This window comes from Xenopus laevis, chromosome 3S, assembly GCF_017654675.1.
Source record: "Xenopus laevis strain J_2021 chromosome 3S, Xenopus_laevis_v10.1, whole genome shotgun sequence".
In the NCBI taxonomy this organism is placed as follows: Eukaryota; Metazoa; Chordata; class Amphibia; order Anura; family Pipidae; genus Xenopus; species Xenopus laevis.
Window position 1 is genome coordinate 23852083 of NC_054376.1, and position 14774 is coordinate 23866856.

Genomic DNA, 14774 nt, shown 5'->3' on the forward strand with positions numbered 1-14774 from the left:
CTTTATATAAAGAATAAAGAAAAGAATAGGTTAAACAGTGCAATGCAGTAATATTCCTACACTGTGGAAATGTGGTTCTGTCTAGTAACTAGAACAGTCTCTTTCCACTCCGGTTGGACAACACAGTTCAGTTCACATGAAGTGTCCCTTTTCCCTAGAGCTCTTTATTCCCCAGGTAGCGCTACCTCCCCCAATGTACCTCTCCTTTTGTATATAGGCTATGGCAGGCTCACGGGAAACACCTGTGCTCACACCGGGCACACACAAGAATTGCATCTGGCATCCAAATGCTGAACTGAATACAGGGCGACCTTTCCTTTTAGGCTTAAACTCATCTGTCCAGCTGAGCACAATTACTTAGTACTGCAGCTCTGTCACATTACATGCTGCACTCTCCCCGCTGTCTCTCTCAGACTCTCACTGGCTGGCTGCTGCATCAGGGGCTCCCTTTATCAGCTCTGTCTCTAACCCTGTGCATTTGACTCCAAAGTCAGGCACTCCCCTGGGTCCTCCTCCTCTTACAGGGATGCACTGGCGCGCCTAGCCAATCGGATGGCTCTCCAGCCTATAACCAGGCTGGATGATGTCACAGACAGAAAAACAGCAGAAGGACTTGTTCCCCTACATGTCAACTAAATGTCTTTAATTATTGAAAGTAGGAAACTATTAAAATTAATAATTTAACTTGTGTACACATTTGGTTAATCTCTACTGTTGGCAACCCTGCTATTTGTTCACACTATTTGGACCCAATATTTTCATGCCATTACCTCTTCAGTGGTGATAGTCACATACTCCCAATTTATGGTATTATGCAAAACTTTCTGTGCTCTGCTTTGTAACTCTATCATAACTCCTTCATGAAATTATAGGAAGTACATCATCAATATCTTACCATACACAGATCCTGAATCCCCTTTGCTGAATGAAAGGGTAGCGGGAATTCCTTTCAATGGCAATGCCTCCATCTAGTAGGATCTGGGGATACACCTACGGGTGACCCCACTAGGAACACATAATTAAACACATCAATTGCAATAAACCAAGAACGAACTTTATAAAAGTGAACAAATATAAAATGCAATCACATATTAATATCCCTCCTGCCCCCAGGGGAACCTGTGTGGTAAATCCAAGCCTGGTACAGTCTTTCCCAAGGCAAAGTACCACACTCCACTCCGAGTGTATAAAGAGAGTCACAGTCCCTTTTTCTCTTAACTTTCCCCAGGTAGCATTACCTTCCCAAATACCTCTCCTGCTGTACAGAGGTAGTTGCTCCCATGTAGCAGGTACACAAACAAGACCTGTCCTCACACAGGGGACACACGTTGGAGCCTTTCACTACCTTCCCTCAGGCAGACTAACCGGGGGCTCACAGAGAGCTGACACAGGCATCCACAGTGACTCAATCCTCAGGCTGGGCTCCCAAGCTAATCCTAAATCTGCTTTATTCTTCAGGGCACAGCTCCAACACTCATTTGAAGTGCGAGCACCTCACAGGCCCCCTTTCAAATCAGCATCCATCCACAGGCAGCTGCTGTCACAGTCTTGCAGCTGGCTCTAAGCTCTAAACCCTCCATGATCGAGCTCACCAGGCTTGGGGCCCTGTACCCCAAGTCCTTTAGCCCATTACATCATTGCTGCAGTTCATTCACTCGTTGCTGAAGTGAAACTGAAAGAAGCACTGAGCAAATGGCAGCTCAGCTTTTTATACTCCATGCACAACAGTGACACCTTCTGGGCAAATCTGGAGTCTGCCAGGGCTCACTGCACTTTTTTTTTTTTTTAACATTTCTTTTATTAAACAAACAAATGCAGTTGTACATAGTAAGCATGTGACATCATATTGGTCTTTGTTTGTACATAGTCTGTAACACAGTTTGTCTTTATTACATATTAACAATTACATATTAAAATAAAATAAAACAAGTATATTCAAAAAGAAACTCCCATGGTGTCTTCTTTCATCCCCTTCCCATACTTATCCAAGAGTACAGTGCTACTGAAAAACATATCAGGATGAGTTGTAAGGACCTATCCTGCTTGATTTCTTTCCCCCACCCTCCGAATATGTCAGCCATGTGAGTCCTGCAAACTCCTATGGGCAGCCTGGAAAAACCGCAATTTCTTTAAGCAGGCTCCACCTCAGGATCGTCATCTATCCAGAGATCCCAGACTTTTTGAAATTTTTCTGGACAACCTCTTTTGATATATGTCAGTTTATATAATGGAATACTTTTTTCAATGTGTTGCTCCCACATTTGCAAGGTAGGCCCTTTTGGAGACTTCCAGTGCATCTCTATCAGTTTTTTTGCATACATACAAAGGATTGACATCAATGTCTGGTGCGCTCTTTTTAGGGGTAATACCTCCATCTGGTTTGGTATTAGCACCATAGGGTCTAGTGGTAGAACGATTTCTGTTTTTATGCGGATCATCTGCACCACCTTCTCCCAATAGATATGCACTACTGGACAGCCCCACACCATGTGCATAAAGTCTGCAGGACTATAATTACATCTAGGACACTTTGGTATCTGGTCGGGTTTAAACTTATGAAGTCTTTGGGGAGTGATATATACTCTGTGCAAGTAATTTAACTGAGTCATCCTATCCCTACTACTGACAATCCCGTCAAATGTTGTGTCAAGAATATCTACCCAATTCTCCTCTGTAATCTGGGGAATGTCCTTTTGCCATTTGACCCTCAGGCGGTCAAGGCTGCTACTCCCCGCTTTCAGTAATTGTACATAGAATAAAGACAAAGGTTTTTTAAATTCTGTTGAGTGAATCCCCAGTTCCAAGATCTGTGGCAGTGTATCTATGGGCAAGTTCCCAAATTGAGCTTCCATCGCATGTCTTAGTTGTAGATAGCGAAAAAACATGTAGTTAGGCAGTGAAAATTTTAGTTTGAGCTCTTGGAACGGTAATAAGTTACCGTCCTCTATCACATCCCCAATAAGTCTAATATCAAATCTGGTCCACACCAGTGGATCTGGCACACTATGCAGGTGTTGCAGTTGTGGGTTACGCCACAACGGGGTGAAAACCGAGCAAATTAGTTGCGTTTTTGGAAAGAATTGCAGAGCAGTTTTCCAGGCTCTGACTGTCGCTCTCATAAGAGGGGAGCATTTTTTAGTGTACTTAGTACCCCTGTACAGTAAATACTTAAGCTCTTCCAAAGAACCCACTACCTGAGCTTCTAATAAGGTTGCTGCATTAGTAATATCTGGAGTTGCCCACTGACGAGCCACCACCAACTGTGATGCCAGATAGTAAAAAATAAGTTCGGGGCTGCTAAGCCCCCTAAGTTTGTCGACAACTGCAGCGTTCGCAAGGCCAGCCTAGGAGGGGTCCCATTCCAGAACATGGATAACATAAGACTGTTTAGTTTAGTAAATATGGTTTTTGGCATTCCGTTGGGAGCCTGCCTAAAGACATAAGTCAATTTAGGTAAAATCACCATTTTAAACAAGTTAATGCGCCCCATCAGGGTTAGGGGGAGACGTTTTTTGTTCTATGTACTTAAGAAGTGGGCTGACATTGAGATCCACGAATCGTGTGAGGTCCTTGTGAATCCAAACCCCTAAATATTTAAATGAGTCCACCCATTGCAGGCCATGTAAATGTGTGGGGGAATTTGTCCGGAGAGGGTCTATGGGGAAAAGTACCGATTTGGACCAGTTAATCTTCAAACCCGAGTTTACAGTATGCCTATTTATTAGGTTTAGCGCTGTGGGCAAGGCACTATCCGAGTAAGCTAGGTACAAGAGGGTATCTTCCGCATACATAGAAATAACTTCACTTAAGGGACCAATCTTCAAACCCTCTGCCATGAGGGACTGCTTAATACGGCAGGCCATGGGTTCCATGGCAATTGCAAATAAAAGAGGCGAGAGGGGGCATCCCTGTCTCGTACCCCTAGAAATAGGAAATGTGTTAGATACTTTAGTATTAGTTCTCACTTTCGCCACTGGAAGGTAGTACAATTCTTTAACCCATTTTGTAAAACTGGAGTGAATTCCCATTTGTGACATGGTAGACCAAAGGTATTCCCACTCTACCGAGTCGAAAGCTTTTTCGTTGTCCAATGAAGCCACTACCCTATTACCCGAATTATCATGTACAATAGAGAGATTTGTGAATAGCCTTCTAATGTTGGTGTCTGTGGTGTGGCCTGGCATAAACCCTGTTTGATCAGGGGAAATTAAATTAGGAAGGTGTACTGCGAGTCTGAAAGCTAATACTTTCGCCAATATTTTTGCATCAGCGTTAATTAGGGAAATTGGGCGATCAGTCAAGCAGTCAAGGGGGTTTTTGCCCGGTTTAGGGATCAGGACAATTAGCGTTTCCCTCATCGAGGCCGGTAAATGCTTCCCTTCAAGCACCCCATTAAACATTTGTGCCAAGAGTGGAGCAATTTGCTTAACATACTTTTTATACCATTCCATTGGTATGCCATCCAGGCCTGGAGTTTTTCCAGCCGGAGCAGCAGCAATGGCCTTCTCCACCTCCTCCTGAGTTATGGCAGATGCCAAAAGGTTGGAGGCGCACTCGTCTAGTTTGGGTAAGTTAGTGTCTTCCAAGTAATCTGAAATCTCCCCCCGAGATACAGTCAACTTAGTTTTATATAATTCTGCATAGTATTCTACGAATCTGGTATTGATTCCTATCGGAGTAGAAACAGTGTCTCCCGTATCTAACGTTACTGCTGGAATGGCTATGGAAATATTGTCATCTTTAGCCAGCAGAGCTAAAAGTTTCCCGTTTTTGTCGCCATGCTCAAAGACATTGGCTTGTTGATACAGGGCTTGTTTTTTCACAATATCCAATTGGGCTAATGACAGAGCCCTTTGACTAGTCTGCCATAGTTTTAGGTTAGACTCATTCGGTTGCCGCACGTATGTGGCTTCTGCCTCTAACACTTCATGAGATTTGGAAGCAATTTCTGCTGCAAAAGTTATAGTTAATGCCTTGATATTACTTATATATTCTCCTCTGATATAAGCCTTGAAGCGTCCCAGGTTGTGGCAAGGGGGACCTCATCTGTATTTAGCGCCATAAAGGATTCTATATTATTATGAATTGTCTCAGCTAATTGTTCATGTTGCATCCAGTAGGAACTCAACCTCCAGATTCTGTCTATAGGCTCAACAGAAACCTGCAGCTTAAGAAGTAGGGGGGAATGATCCGAAATCCCTCTGGTAAGAATTTCCACACTTTGCACCAATTTGTTCAGTTCCGCACAGCCTAAGGCCAGATCAATTCTGGACAGGTTATTGTGGCCTTGTGAGTAGCATGTATACTGTTTACCGTAAGGGTTACGAGCCCGCCAAAGGTCCACTAAGTGGAACAGTGAACACCACCTATTAAAAGCAGGGGTACCCGTTCTTGGGGGGTGCAGTTCATCTAAATCCGGATTAGCCACCGCATTAAAATCCCCCATTAACAGTAAAGATGAAGGTGGGAGAGTGAGTATCTTCTCCATCAAGTCATGTAACACCCCATCAGCAAATGGCGGAGGAACATTACATTGCCCAGAGTAATTCTCTTGCCCAACAATGTCCCGTGTATAATCACATATTTACTATATCCGTCAGATATCACCTTGTCCAGCACAAAGGGGCAGGACTTGCACACCAGTATAGTTACCCCTCTGGAGTAATTCCAATAAAGGGAGTGATACATTGACCCTATCCATGGCCTCTTTAGTGCTAATACCTTACCCCCCAGCAAATGAGTTTCTTGCAGTAAAATAAGGTGAGGCTTAACTTTCCGTATGAAGTCAAATACAAGTCTTCTCTTAATCATGTCACCCAAACCCCTGACATTCCACGATAAGCATTTAACCGTAGCCATTGTTGGTGAAAAATCAAAAATCATTGCAGCAGGTTAACTTAATGATATGCTTGCTACAGCTCTGTATACTCTTAAGGAAGTTTAGAGAAAGGACACCATGGCTCGAACTTGTTAACACCCAAAAACTAACCTTCTCCCTCCCCACCCACTCCATACTATCAGCAGGGTGAGTTTAAGTGCCCAACAACAAACCCTGGTTTAAACTAAAGTGGAGGTTAGTGACCGCAAGAGGTTGAGAAGCTTCCTCGTGAAGGTCATACATATGTACGGCTCTTGGGGCAACCGAGCAGTCGCAGTTGCCTATCCAACTCTTTTTTTTTTTTTGAGGATACACCCAGCATAATAATATTTTGTGCTTATAATATGTAACATTACAACAAAATAAACCTTAGAGCCTTTACCTGTCCCGCTGCTTATTAAAGTAAACGTGCCTGAGCCATTCACAGCATAAAGTCATAAGTATATGAAGACCAGCAAGTCCCGATACTCCAAAAAAACAGACCAAGGCGCAAATCAGGTAAAAGTAAGTTCAAGTCCTGAACACAGTATCTCAGTCCCGTTGCTGTATTCCACGAGGTCTCATCTCCAACCAAGCAAATGCGTCATCAGGCGAGGAGTAAAAATGGGTTCTTCCATTGTCAGTAATCCTCAATCGAGCCGGAAAAATCATGGCATAAGGAATGTGACGTTGACGTAGAGTTGCCTTTATTTCGGTGAATTTGGCCCGTTGATTCCGTACCTCAGAGGAGAAGTCAGGATATATCGAAATTCTGTGATTTTCATGCATGAGCTCGCCCGCCTTCCTCGCTTCAGATATCGCAGCATCTCTATCACGATAGTTGAGGAGGCGTGCAATTAACTTGGAGGGGCCCCCGGAGGTGGCGGTTTCCCCGGAATTCTATGTGCCCTCTCAACTGTAAAAGCCATTGAGAAAGCCGCCTGGCCAAATTTATTAATAGGGCTCACTGTACTTGGGACAGATACAAGTCCAACACTTAGCTGGCCACAACAGGGGATTTCCAACCATGTGGAGATATTTAGACCTTAGGGGAACTTAATCCTATGGATCCCTAAATTTTATTTTGCCATTTTTTATCTTCATCTTTTTAGCTATTAACAACGCAATTGTCCATAATCCACTTTCACATAACAACTGATATGACGTTAACACATCATGAAGTGTGCAAAGTGCAAAAAATAGCCAATTGCGACCTTTTTTTGTTCCAACAGGTTTTTTGAGACTGTGTGCTTCCAGGACATCACATTATTTTGTGTATTTCAAAATCTCGTAGGTCACTAAAACTGGGAAACCAAAAGCTTTCACTAAAATTAAACTAAAATGTCATTAAATTGAGAATATTCAAAGAAAAACAAGGGGTTGGGTGTGTCACTTAAAACCTACAAGATTCTGACCATAGAAACATTCAAGAAACATTCTCTACTTCTGCTGGAGGGGTAAATGAAAACATGCATGATAATTAGCAACTAGTTTTAAAATGCCTTGATGTAAAGTAATCACAGTATTTCCTGAGAAAAGCTTGTCTTCCTGCTACAAATATTTCTTGTTTTTACAAGACTTTTCTCTGAGACAATTGCTAATTCTTTGTTGGTGTATTTCAGGTAAGATCACAGCAGCAAAACTCTAACCTGTATCAACTCCTTTAACTAACTGTGGTCTAGAAATATTTCAAATTAATAAGGGTTGCTGGAATAAACCCCACCACAAAATCAGTAAAAAAAATCTAAAATGGGGAAATCAGCTCTTTTTAAAAATAAAGTTGCAAATAAATTATAATTGTTTTTTGACCAGGTTAGTAAACATGGAAGGTCTGAAAAAGGAAGGTCAGAAAATGCATGGTGATGTTTAGTGAGAAATTGCCATTAGAAATTTTAGCCAAAAATGTAATGTATAAAGACTGGAGTGACTGGATGTCTAACATAATAGCCAGAACACTACTTTCTGCTTTTCAGCTCTCTAACTCTGTGTTAGTCAGTGATTATAAGGACGCCACATGGGACATAAATGTTCAGTGAGTTTGCAATTGATCCCTAGCATGCAGCTCAGATTCAAAAGCAAACAGTTATGACCCATGTGATCCCCCTCAAGTCACTGATTGGTTACTAAATGGCAACTAATCAGTGGAAACAGAACTGCAAAACAGGAAGCAGAACTGGGCCAGGCCTTCCAGGCACCCTAGGGATCCTGGCCTGTTGCAGCGCCCAATAGGAGAGCGCATGCGCGAAAAGGACACGCATGCATTCGTGCAAACGGGACAGCATGTGAAAATTATGTGTATGCGCAAAAAGGACTTGCTCGCCGGCCAGAGAGGGGACCAGCCTAGAGGAATGAGCCAGAAAAGGTACATGCCTGGCTCATCCTATTTCCCTAATGCAATGTTTAATTTTAAAGATTGTAAGGGACCTTCGTGATTATCAAAGTTTTCAATAATTTTAACACTGATTTTTGTGTGACAATCTAAAAAATTAAGGCTTTTCAAGTGACTTTTCCTGCACTGACTTTTTTCTCTCAGATTCAATTAAGGCAAATTGTATTTGGGAGCTAAGTTTCATTTGGTTCTATTAAAAAAATTGAGTTTTAGTAAATATGCCCCTACAAGTCTAAGGAAAATATTTACCAAACTAAACTCAGGAACCTTGAAGAAATTCTAGCAGTTCCAATTATGTAAACTTTACTGACTGCTAATGTTAAGGAATTTACACATTTATTATAGCTGATGAATGTTCCAGTTTCGCAGAACATGTTTAACTACTCTCAGCAGCTCTGAGATGTAACACCTTCCAACTCGTTAAACCCAAGTGAAAAATGCCACTGGAGATTAAAGGGTTGGGCAAATCTTTTCTGACAATTGTAAACAGATCCCTATATATAATATGGGTATATGTAATTTATGTGAGTGTATATGTATGGATGGTGTGTTTCATTCAGAGGGGTTGAACTTGATGGACTTAGACCCAATTTAACTATATGTAACTATGTAACTATATCATTCTTAAGGCTTTGAACGTTAATTTTTTTCATTATCTACAACTTTCATTTAGGGGCTGTTTTGTTAAAAATCAATGGTCGGGATTGGGTCCTTCGTCCTTTTTTATTGTTTTAATTAAGCACATTTCTTTTTCAACAGTTTTTTCTCCTTGTTCATGTTTTTAAAAAATTGCCACCTATAACCTGGTGAATATAACAATTATTTATGTATGTATGTATTTATTTATTTATTTATTCTATTTAAATAATTTCCCACCATTTAGCACAACCACATGTCATAATAACCAAGCACCACTTTTTTTATGTCACATGGGATAGGAACTGCAGAAAATGTCAAAAATCTATGAGCACTTTCAGTATTGTCACTGTCAGGTATCAAGGCGAGTCTGAAGGTATAAGCCTCCCCCACGCTTCCCACTGAGCTGCGCCCTGGGGGTTTGTACAGGACGGTCCTAGATAAGGAATAGCAGGAGTGCCAATTGAGCCCGCAGAAATAACAGTTTTGTGAATAAGGACTCGGCACTTATCTGCAATTGAAGAGACAAAGTCAGGAACAAGCAGAGTAGTCAGGAGAAGCCAAGGTCGAAATCAGAAGTAGCAATCACAGAAATCCATGGAATAATCAGAAGAATAGTCAGGAACAAGCCATAGTCGTAATCAGAAGTATCATCAAAAGTCAAAACGCTTAGTGTCAGTAGAGACGATCACCTCGCATTGAGCCTTTTCACCTCAGGATTCATGCTTGCGTCAGGACGCTCGCCTGCGTCAGAACGTGCGCATGCGTCAGAACGTACGCGCGCATCAGAATGTGCGCAGGCGTTAGAATGCGTGCGCGCATCAGAACATGCGCACGCGTCAACAACAGGCGCTGGCGTAGAGACTCTGGCCAAAGCGCGCTGATGACGTCAGCTCAACCCGGGGCTGTTCTGCTGAGCCCTGACAGTCACCCTAACTAAAGCCATTATATGGGTATGTTGTTGGAAAGTCTTCCTGACAACTTTTTTGGAGTGGCAGTAGGACTTTAGGTTTGCAATAAGATCTATATGGCTTTTATCGCATGATTAGAGGGGTATGCTATTGACAACTGCATTATTGCTATAGAACTTGAGCTGAGACATTCTTCTACTGTATATGGCACATAAATTGTTTCCTTATCATTTTCCCTGTCTAGAGAGAGTGTAAATAAGGAAATATGTCTATTTTGGAACAGAGAACAAATTTGAAGGCAAAAGTAACCCAGGAAGCATAGTAGCTACTACACATCATACACACTGGTAAAAGTTTTTTACTCACTGCTACTATTTCTGATTCTGTATTAGAATATGCCTCAATAGAGGGCACCACCATGCCTATGAGCGCATATTGTGTAATGATAAGCATGCTATAGCTATAAGTATATAAGTATTTACACTTTATATTGGCATTCACTGATAGCAAGTTAGACAATAGCTTACTTTCTTTTTTATTCTCAAGAGATTGTTTCATTATTCACATTAGAGAAGAGAAGGTGCAATAGCTACAAAAATTTGATTTTTTTTTTCATTTACATTAGTAGTAGCTTCAAAGCTCTCACTGGCTTGTGACTTGGGCAGGGCCAGATTTGATTTCTCATTTGGGTAAGACCCTAAAATGTGTATTTTTTAGTCAGGTGTAAAGTTAAATGAACTTTGCTCAGTAATGCATTTTATTATGCACTTTAAGTTCCATATTAAGCATAATATACGCATACATTCCTGGTGGAAGTTTCCCTGCCGGCCAGGGGTGCTTCGCCTCAGGCGGCAGCGCCCCACTAGGTACTAGGGGCAGCAAAAATGCTGCTCCTGGTACTTTAAGAGCGAATTTCTGGGGGAAGTGGGGGCAGCAAATGCTGCTGCCTCAGGCAGCGGAGGATCAAGGATCGCCCCTGCTGCTGGCTGCTTAAGCCTTACTGCCTCAAAACCCAGTTCTACAAGCAAATTAAACAGCCCTTTGAAGCGATTGGAAAGATCAGCTGGACTGGTTCTTTCAGTCTTTCTACATTATTTACATTATTTAAACCACTTTGGGAGTAATTTGAGAGGAAGGGTAGTAATGTGCTTTATGCATACTCTGTTCTAGTGATACAGGCACTTGACAGGGTTTCACAATGAAATCCATTTGGCTGCACATCTCATATTAACTGGAGGAGGACAAATGCTATATTGTTACAGAACTTCACTAACATTTGTACAGGAGGTAAGACTCTTTATTATTTTGTGTCTAGTGTTTTATTCAAGAAAGTATGAAAGAGGGAAAAGCCTTTTTAAGGAAGTTCACAGAAAAAGAAATATATACATATACATGTATAGGATCTATTATCAAGAATGATTGGGACCTGGGGCTTTCCGGACAATAGGTCTTTCCGTAATTTGGATCTGCACACCTTAAGTCTACTAGAAAATCATGTAAACATTAAATAAACCCAATAGATTATTGTTGCTTCCAATAAGGATAAATTATATCTTAGTTGGGATCAAGTTCAAGGTACTGTTTTAGTATTATAGAGACAAAGGAAATCATTTTTTACATTTTTGATTTTTGATTATAATGGAGTCTATGGAAGAGGGCCTTTCCGTAAATCAGAACTTTCTGGATAAAGGGTTTACGGATAACGGATCCCGGGTGATATACAATTCTTTTGGGGTCAAAATCCTGCTAATTTTGCTATGATACAAACCTTATGAGAAAGAAAGAATTACTCTCCATTCAGCGCTGCATTAGTAAAGTGCAAAGGCCTGATTATTATCATGTTTATTCATTTTTGTATTTGTGCTTTGCAGTGATTTTTCCTCACTATCACATTTTAAAAAAAAAAAAAAATATATATTTTCATTTTTTGAAAAATGCAGTTGTGGCCAAAAAAACAAAAACCCTGCAAATTTGGAAAACTGTCATTTTATGGTTATGTCTGACTGAGCAGGTTTATTCACTTTGACATAAGATCTTTTCACTTGTAATCTCATTAACATTGCCAATGCTATTTTTGTTATGATGCACAGGAATCATGGCAAAATGCAAATGTGAACATTAAAACACATTTCCCTTTTCTGATTGTACATTTTTTTTTTTTTTTTGTAATTTTCATGTTCTTTTATATGCAAGACTATAGTAAATTGGAGTTGTAGCTTTCTCCGGAGCTATGAACTTTACCATATACTTGCTCATGAGGACTAATATCCCAGCACAAGCCCTTACTATATTGGAGGCAGGGTACTGTTAAATGGCAGTCTTAGGTATATCACAAGAATGGGTGCCTGTGGTTCTTATAACTTAACCCGAAACATTTTTATTGGAACCAATCCACAGTGGAGGTCACAGAGTAGCATAGGCTGTAAGTATGCTGGAAAGATCATCTTGACTGGTTCTTTCAGTCTTTCTACATTATTTACATTATTTAAACCACTTTGGGAGTAATTTGAGAGGAAGGGTAGTAATGTGATTTATGCATACTCTGTTCTAGTGATACAGGCACTTGACAGGGTTTCACTATGAAATCCATTTGGCTGCACATCTCATATTAACTGGAGGAGGACAAATGCTATATTGTTACAGAACTTTTGTACAGGAGGTAAGACTTTCATTCATGATATTGGAGGCAGGGTACTGTTAAATGGCAGTCACAAGAGTATCACAAGAATGGGTGCCTGTGGTTCTTATAACTTAACCCGAAACATTTTTATTGGAACCAATCCACAGTGGAGGTCACAGAGTAGCAGGCCCGGACTGGCAATCTGTGGGTTCTGGCAAATGCCAGAGGGGCTGCTGTATGGTTCCATAGAAAGTTACCATATAGTGGGCTGGTAGGGGGCTGTTTGGGCCTCTGTGTACTTGGAATGACAGGGCCTATTTTGACTCCCAGTCCAGGCCTGCAGAGTAGCATAGACTGTAAGTAATATAAGTCATCATATACTCACGATACAGAATCTGTGAGCAGAGCATTCACTTTTATAGTACACTTAGAGAGGACCAAATCAATGCACTGGGAGTTCTCGTTCCTTCTCTTAGAACTCCACTTTATGTGGATCTCAGGTAGAACTATCTAATCCCTAAGCCTTGCATTCTTATTCCCTCTCTAGGCAACTATGCTACCCTGAACTTAGTCCCTTTAATACTCCTAGGTGGAGCCCAAGCTGCTCAGCTAAATAGTTCTGAACTAACTATCTGTCCTAAGAGACCTATAATCGGAGACAACTAACAATTACTATATCCTAAATTGGTCTGGTGTCCCACTCTCCCTTTCTTGACTTTTTCCCCCTAGGAGAGTCTATATATACTGCCGCCTTGTTGCTAAACCAGAGCACTCTAAAGGTCATTATTTGACCCAAAAAAAGGACCCTTTCTCCTTCTATGAACTAAGGGGACCCTTAAAGCCAAACTTTAGAGGGGACTCAAAGATAAAAGGGGAAACTATTTACCAGTCCCCTGCTTTAAAAAAAATAAACAAATAAAAATAAATAATAATAATAAATGTGATTGTGTACAATCGTCAAAAACAACATGTATGCAGTGAAATCACATTCTAAGAATCAATTTTAATGACAAAAAAATTAGCATGAATTTTGCTAAACAAGTACCGTTGACTTCTACGTGACTGTAAGAGTACCTGGTGGTCTAGTGGGGCAGCGGGGAAGCCCGCCGCCTGCAGCCTCTCATCACCGATCCCGGTTTGCGTGGCGTTCGGGTAGTTACATATCTAGTTACATAGTTAAATCGGGTTGAAAAAAGACAAAGTCCATCAAGTTCAACCCCTCCAAATGAAACCCAGCATCCATACACATACCCCTCCATACTTTCACATAAATTATATATACCCATATCTATACTAACTATAGAGATTAGTATCATAATAGCCTTTGATATTATGTCTGTCCAAAAAATCATCCAAGCCATTCTTAAAGGCATTAACTGAATCAGCCATCACAACATCACCCGGCAGTGCATTCCACAACCTCACTGTCCTGACTGTGAAGAACCCCCTATGTTGCTTCAAATGAAAGTTATTTTCTTCTAGTCTAAAGGGGTGGCCTCTGGTACGGTGATCCACTTTATGGGTAAAAAGGTCCCCTGCTATTTGTCTATAATGTCCTCTAATGTACTTGTAAAGTGTAATCATGTCCCCTCGCAAGCACCTTTTTTCCAGAGAAAACAACCCCAACCTTGACAGTCTACCCTTATAATTGTAGTCTTCCATCCCTCTAACCAATTTAGTTGCACATCTCTGCACTCTCTCCAGCTCATTTATATCCCTCTTAAGGACTGGAGTCCAAAACTGCACTACATACTCCAGATGAGGCCTCACCAGGGACCTATAAAGAGGCATAATTATGTTTTTTTATGGGTTAACTCGGCTTTTTGTGTGCGCCGCGTGACATCATCGCGGTTTGGGTGAAATGGGTGTGACTTCTAGCTGTGTTATTTCGGTTTTGATACTTGCCTGTCCCTGACTTGTCTGTCTGTTTTTTGATTTAGTACAGCAATTGCCCATCTGGTATTGACCCTGCCTGTTCACATAATCCTTTCTATGGCATCCTGTTCCCCCATCCTTTCTATATGTTTGGTTTCCTAGCCTGCTTAGAACTCTCTCCTTGGTCCTTGGTCCTCTCACATTAAGTCCTGGTGGCATCTGAGTAGCGGAGGGCTCCTCCTGATGCCAAAGGCAACTGCTATAGGCATAGCGTGAGCCGTGACTGGGTCCTTGGAGTTAGTTCTGAGTTTGGGATACCTTATGTTACAGTGACCTTGCCAGCTTTAAGTTGCCAAATAAATTTTGAAAATTTGAATTTTAGACTTTCGAATTGCTGCAAAAAAGTTCAATTTGAATGTTGATAAATTTGCCCCTTAGTATTAATATAGACAATATTTTTCAAACACAATCTACAATTCATTCTCA

At 41.1% G+C, this 14774-nt stretch overlaps 1 protein-coding gene across 4 annotated transcripts in view; it reads left to right on the forward strand.

Annotated features, from left to right (window-relative positions):
- slc18a1.S (solute carrier family 18 member A1 S homeolog) overlaps nt 1-14774 on the forward strand; it is a 53504-nt gene that overhangs the window by 17181 nt on the left and 21549 nt on the right. The window contains exons 1-2 of one of the 4 annotated variants that reach the window (XM_018254044.2): nt 10914-11080; nt 12345-12452. The exons of 1 other annotated variant lie outside the window; for it this stretch is intronic. Coding sequence is in view for 1 of the 3 variants with exons in the window: in XM_018254042.2 (XP_018109531.1) it covers nt 8095-8219 (125 nt within the window). In the remaining 2 variants the exon portion in view is untranslated. Of the gene's footprint in view, nt 1-8037; nt 8220-10913; nt 11081-12344; nt 12453-14774 lie in introns of those variants that run through there. 2 more of the 4 variants (XM_018254042.2, NM_001085945.1) reach the window with 2 other exon arrangements.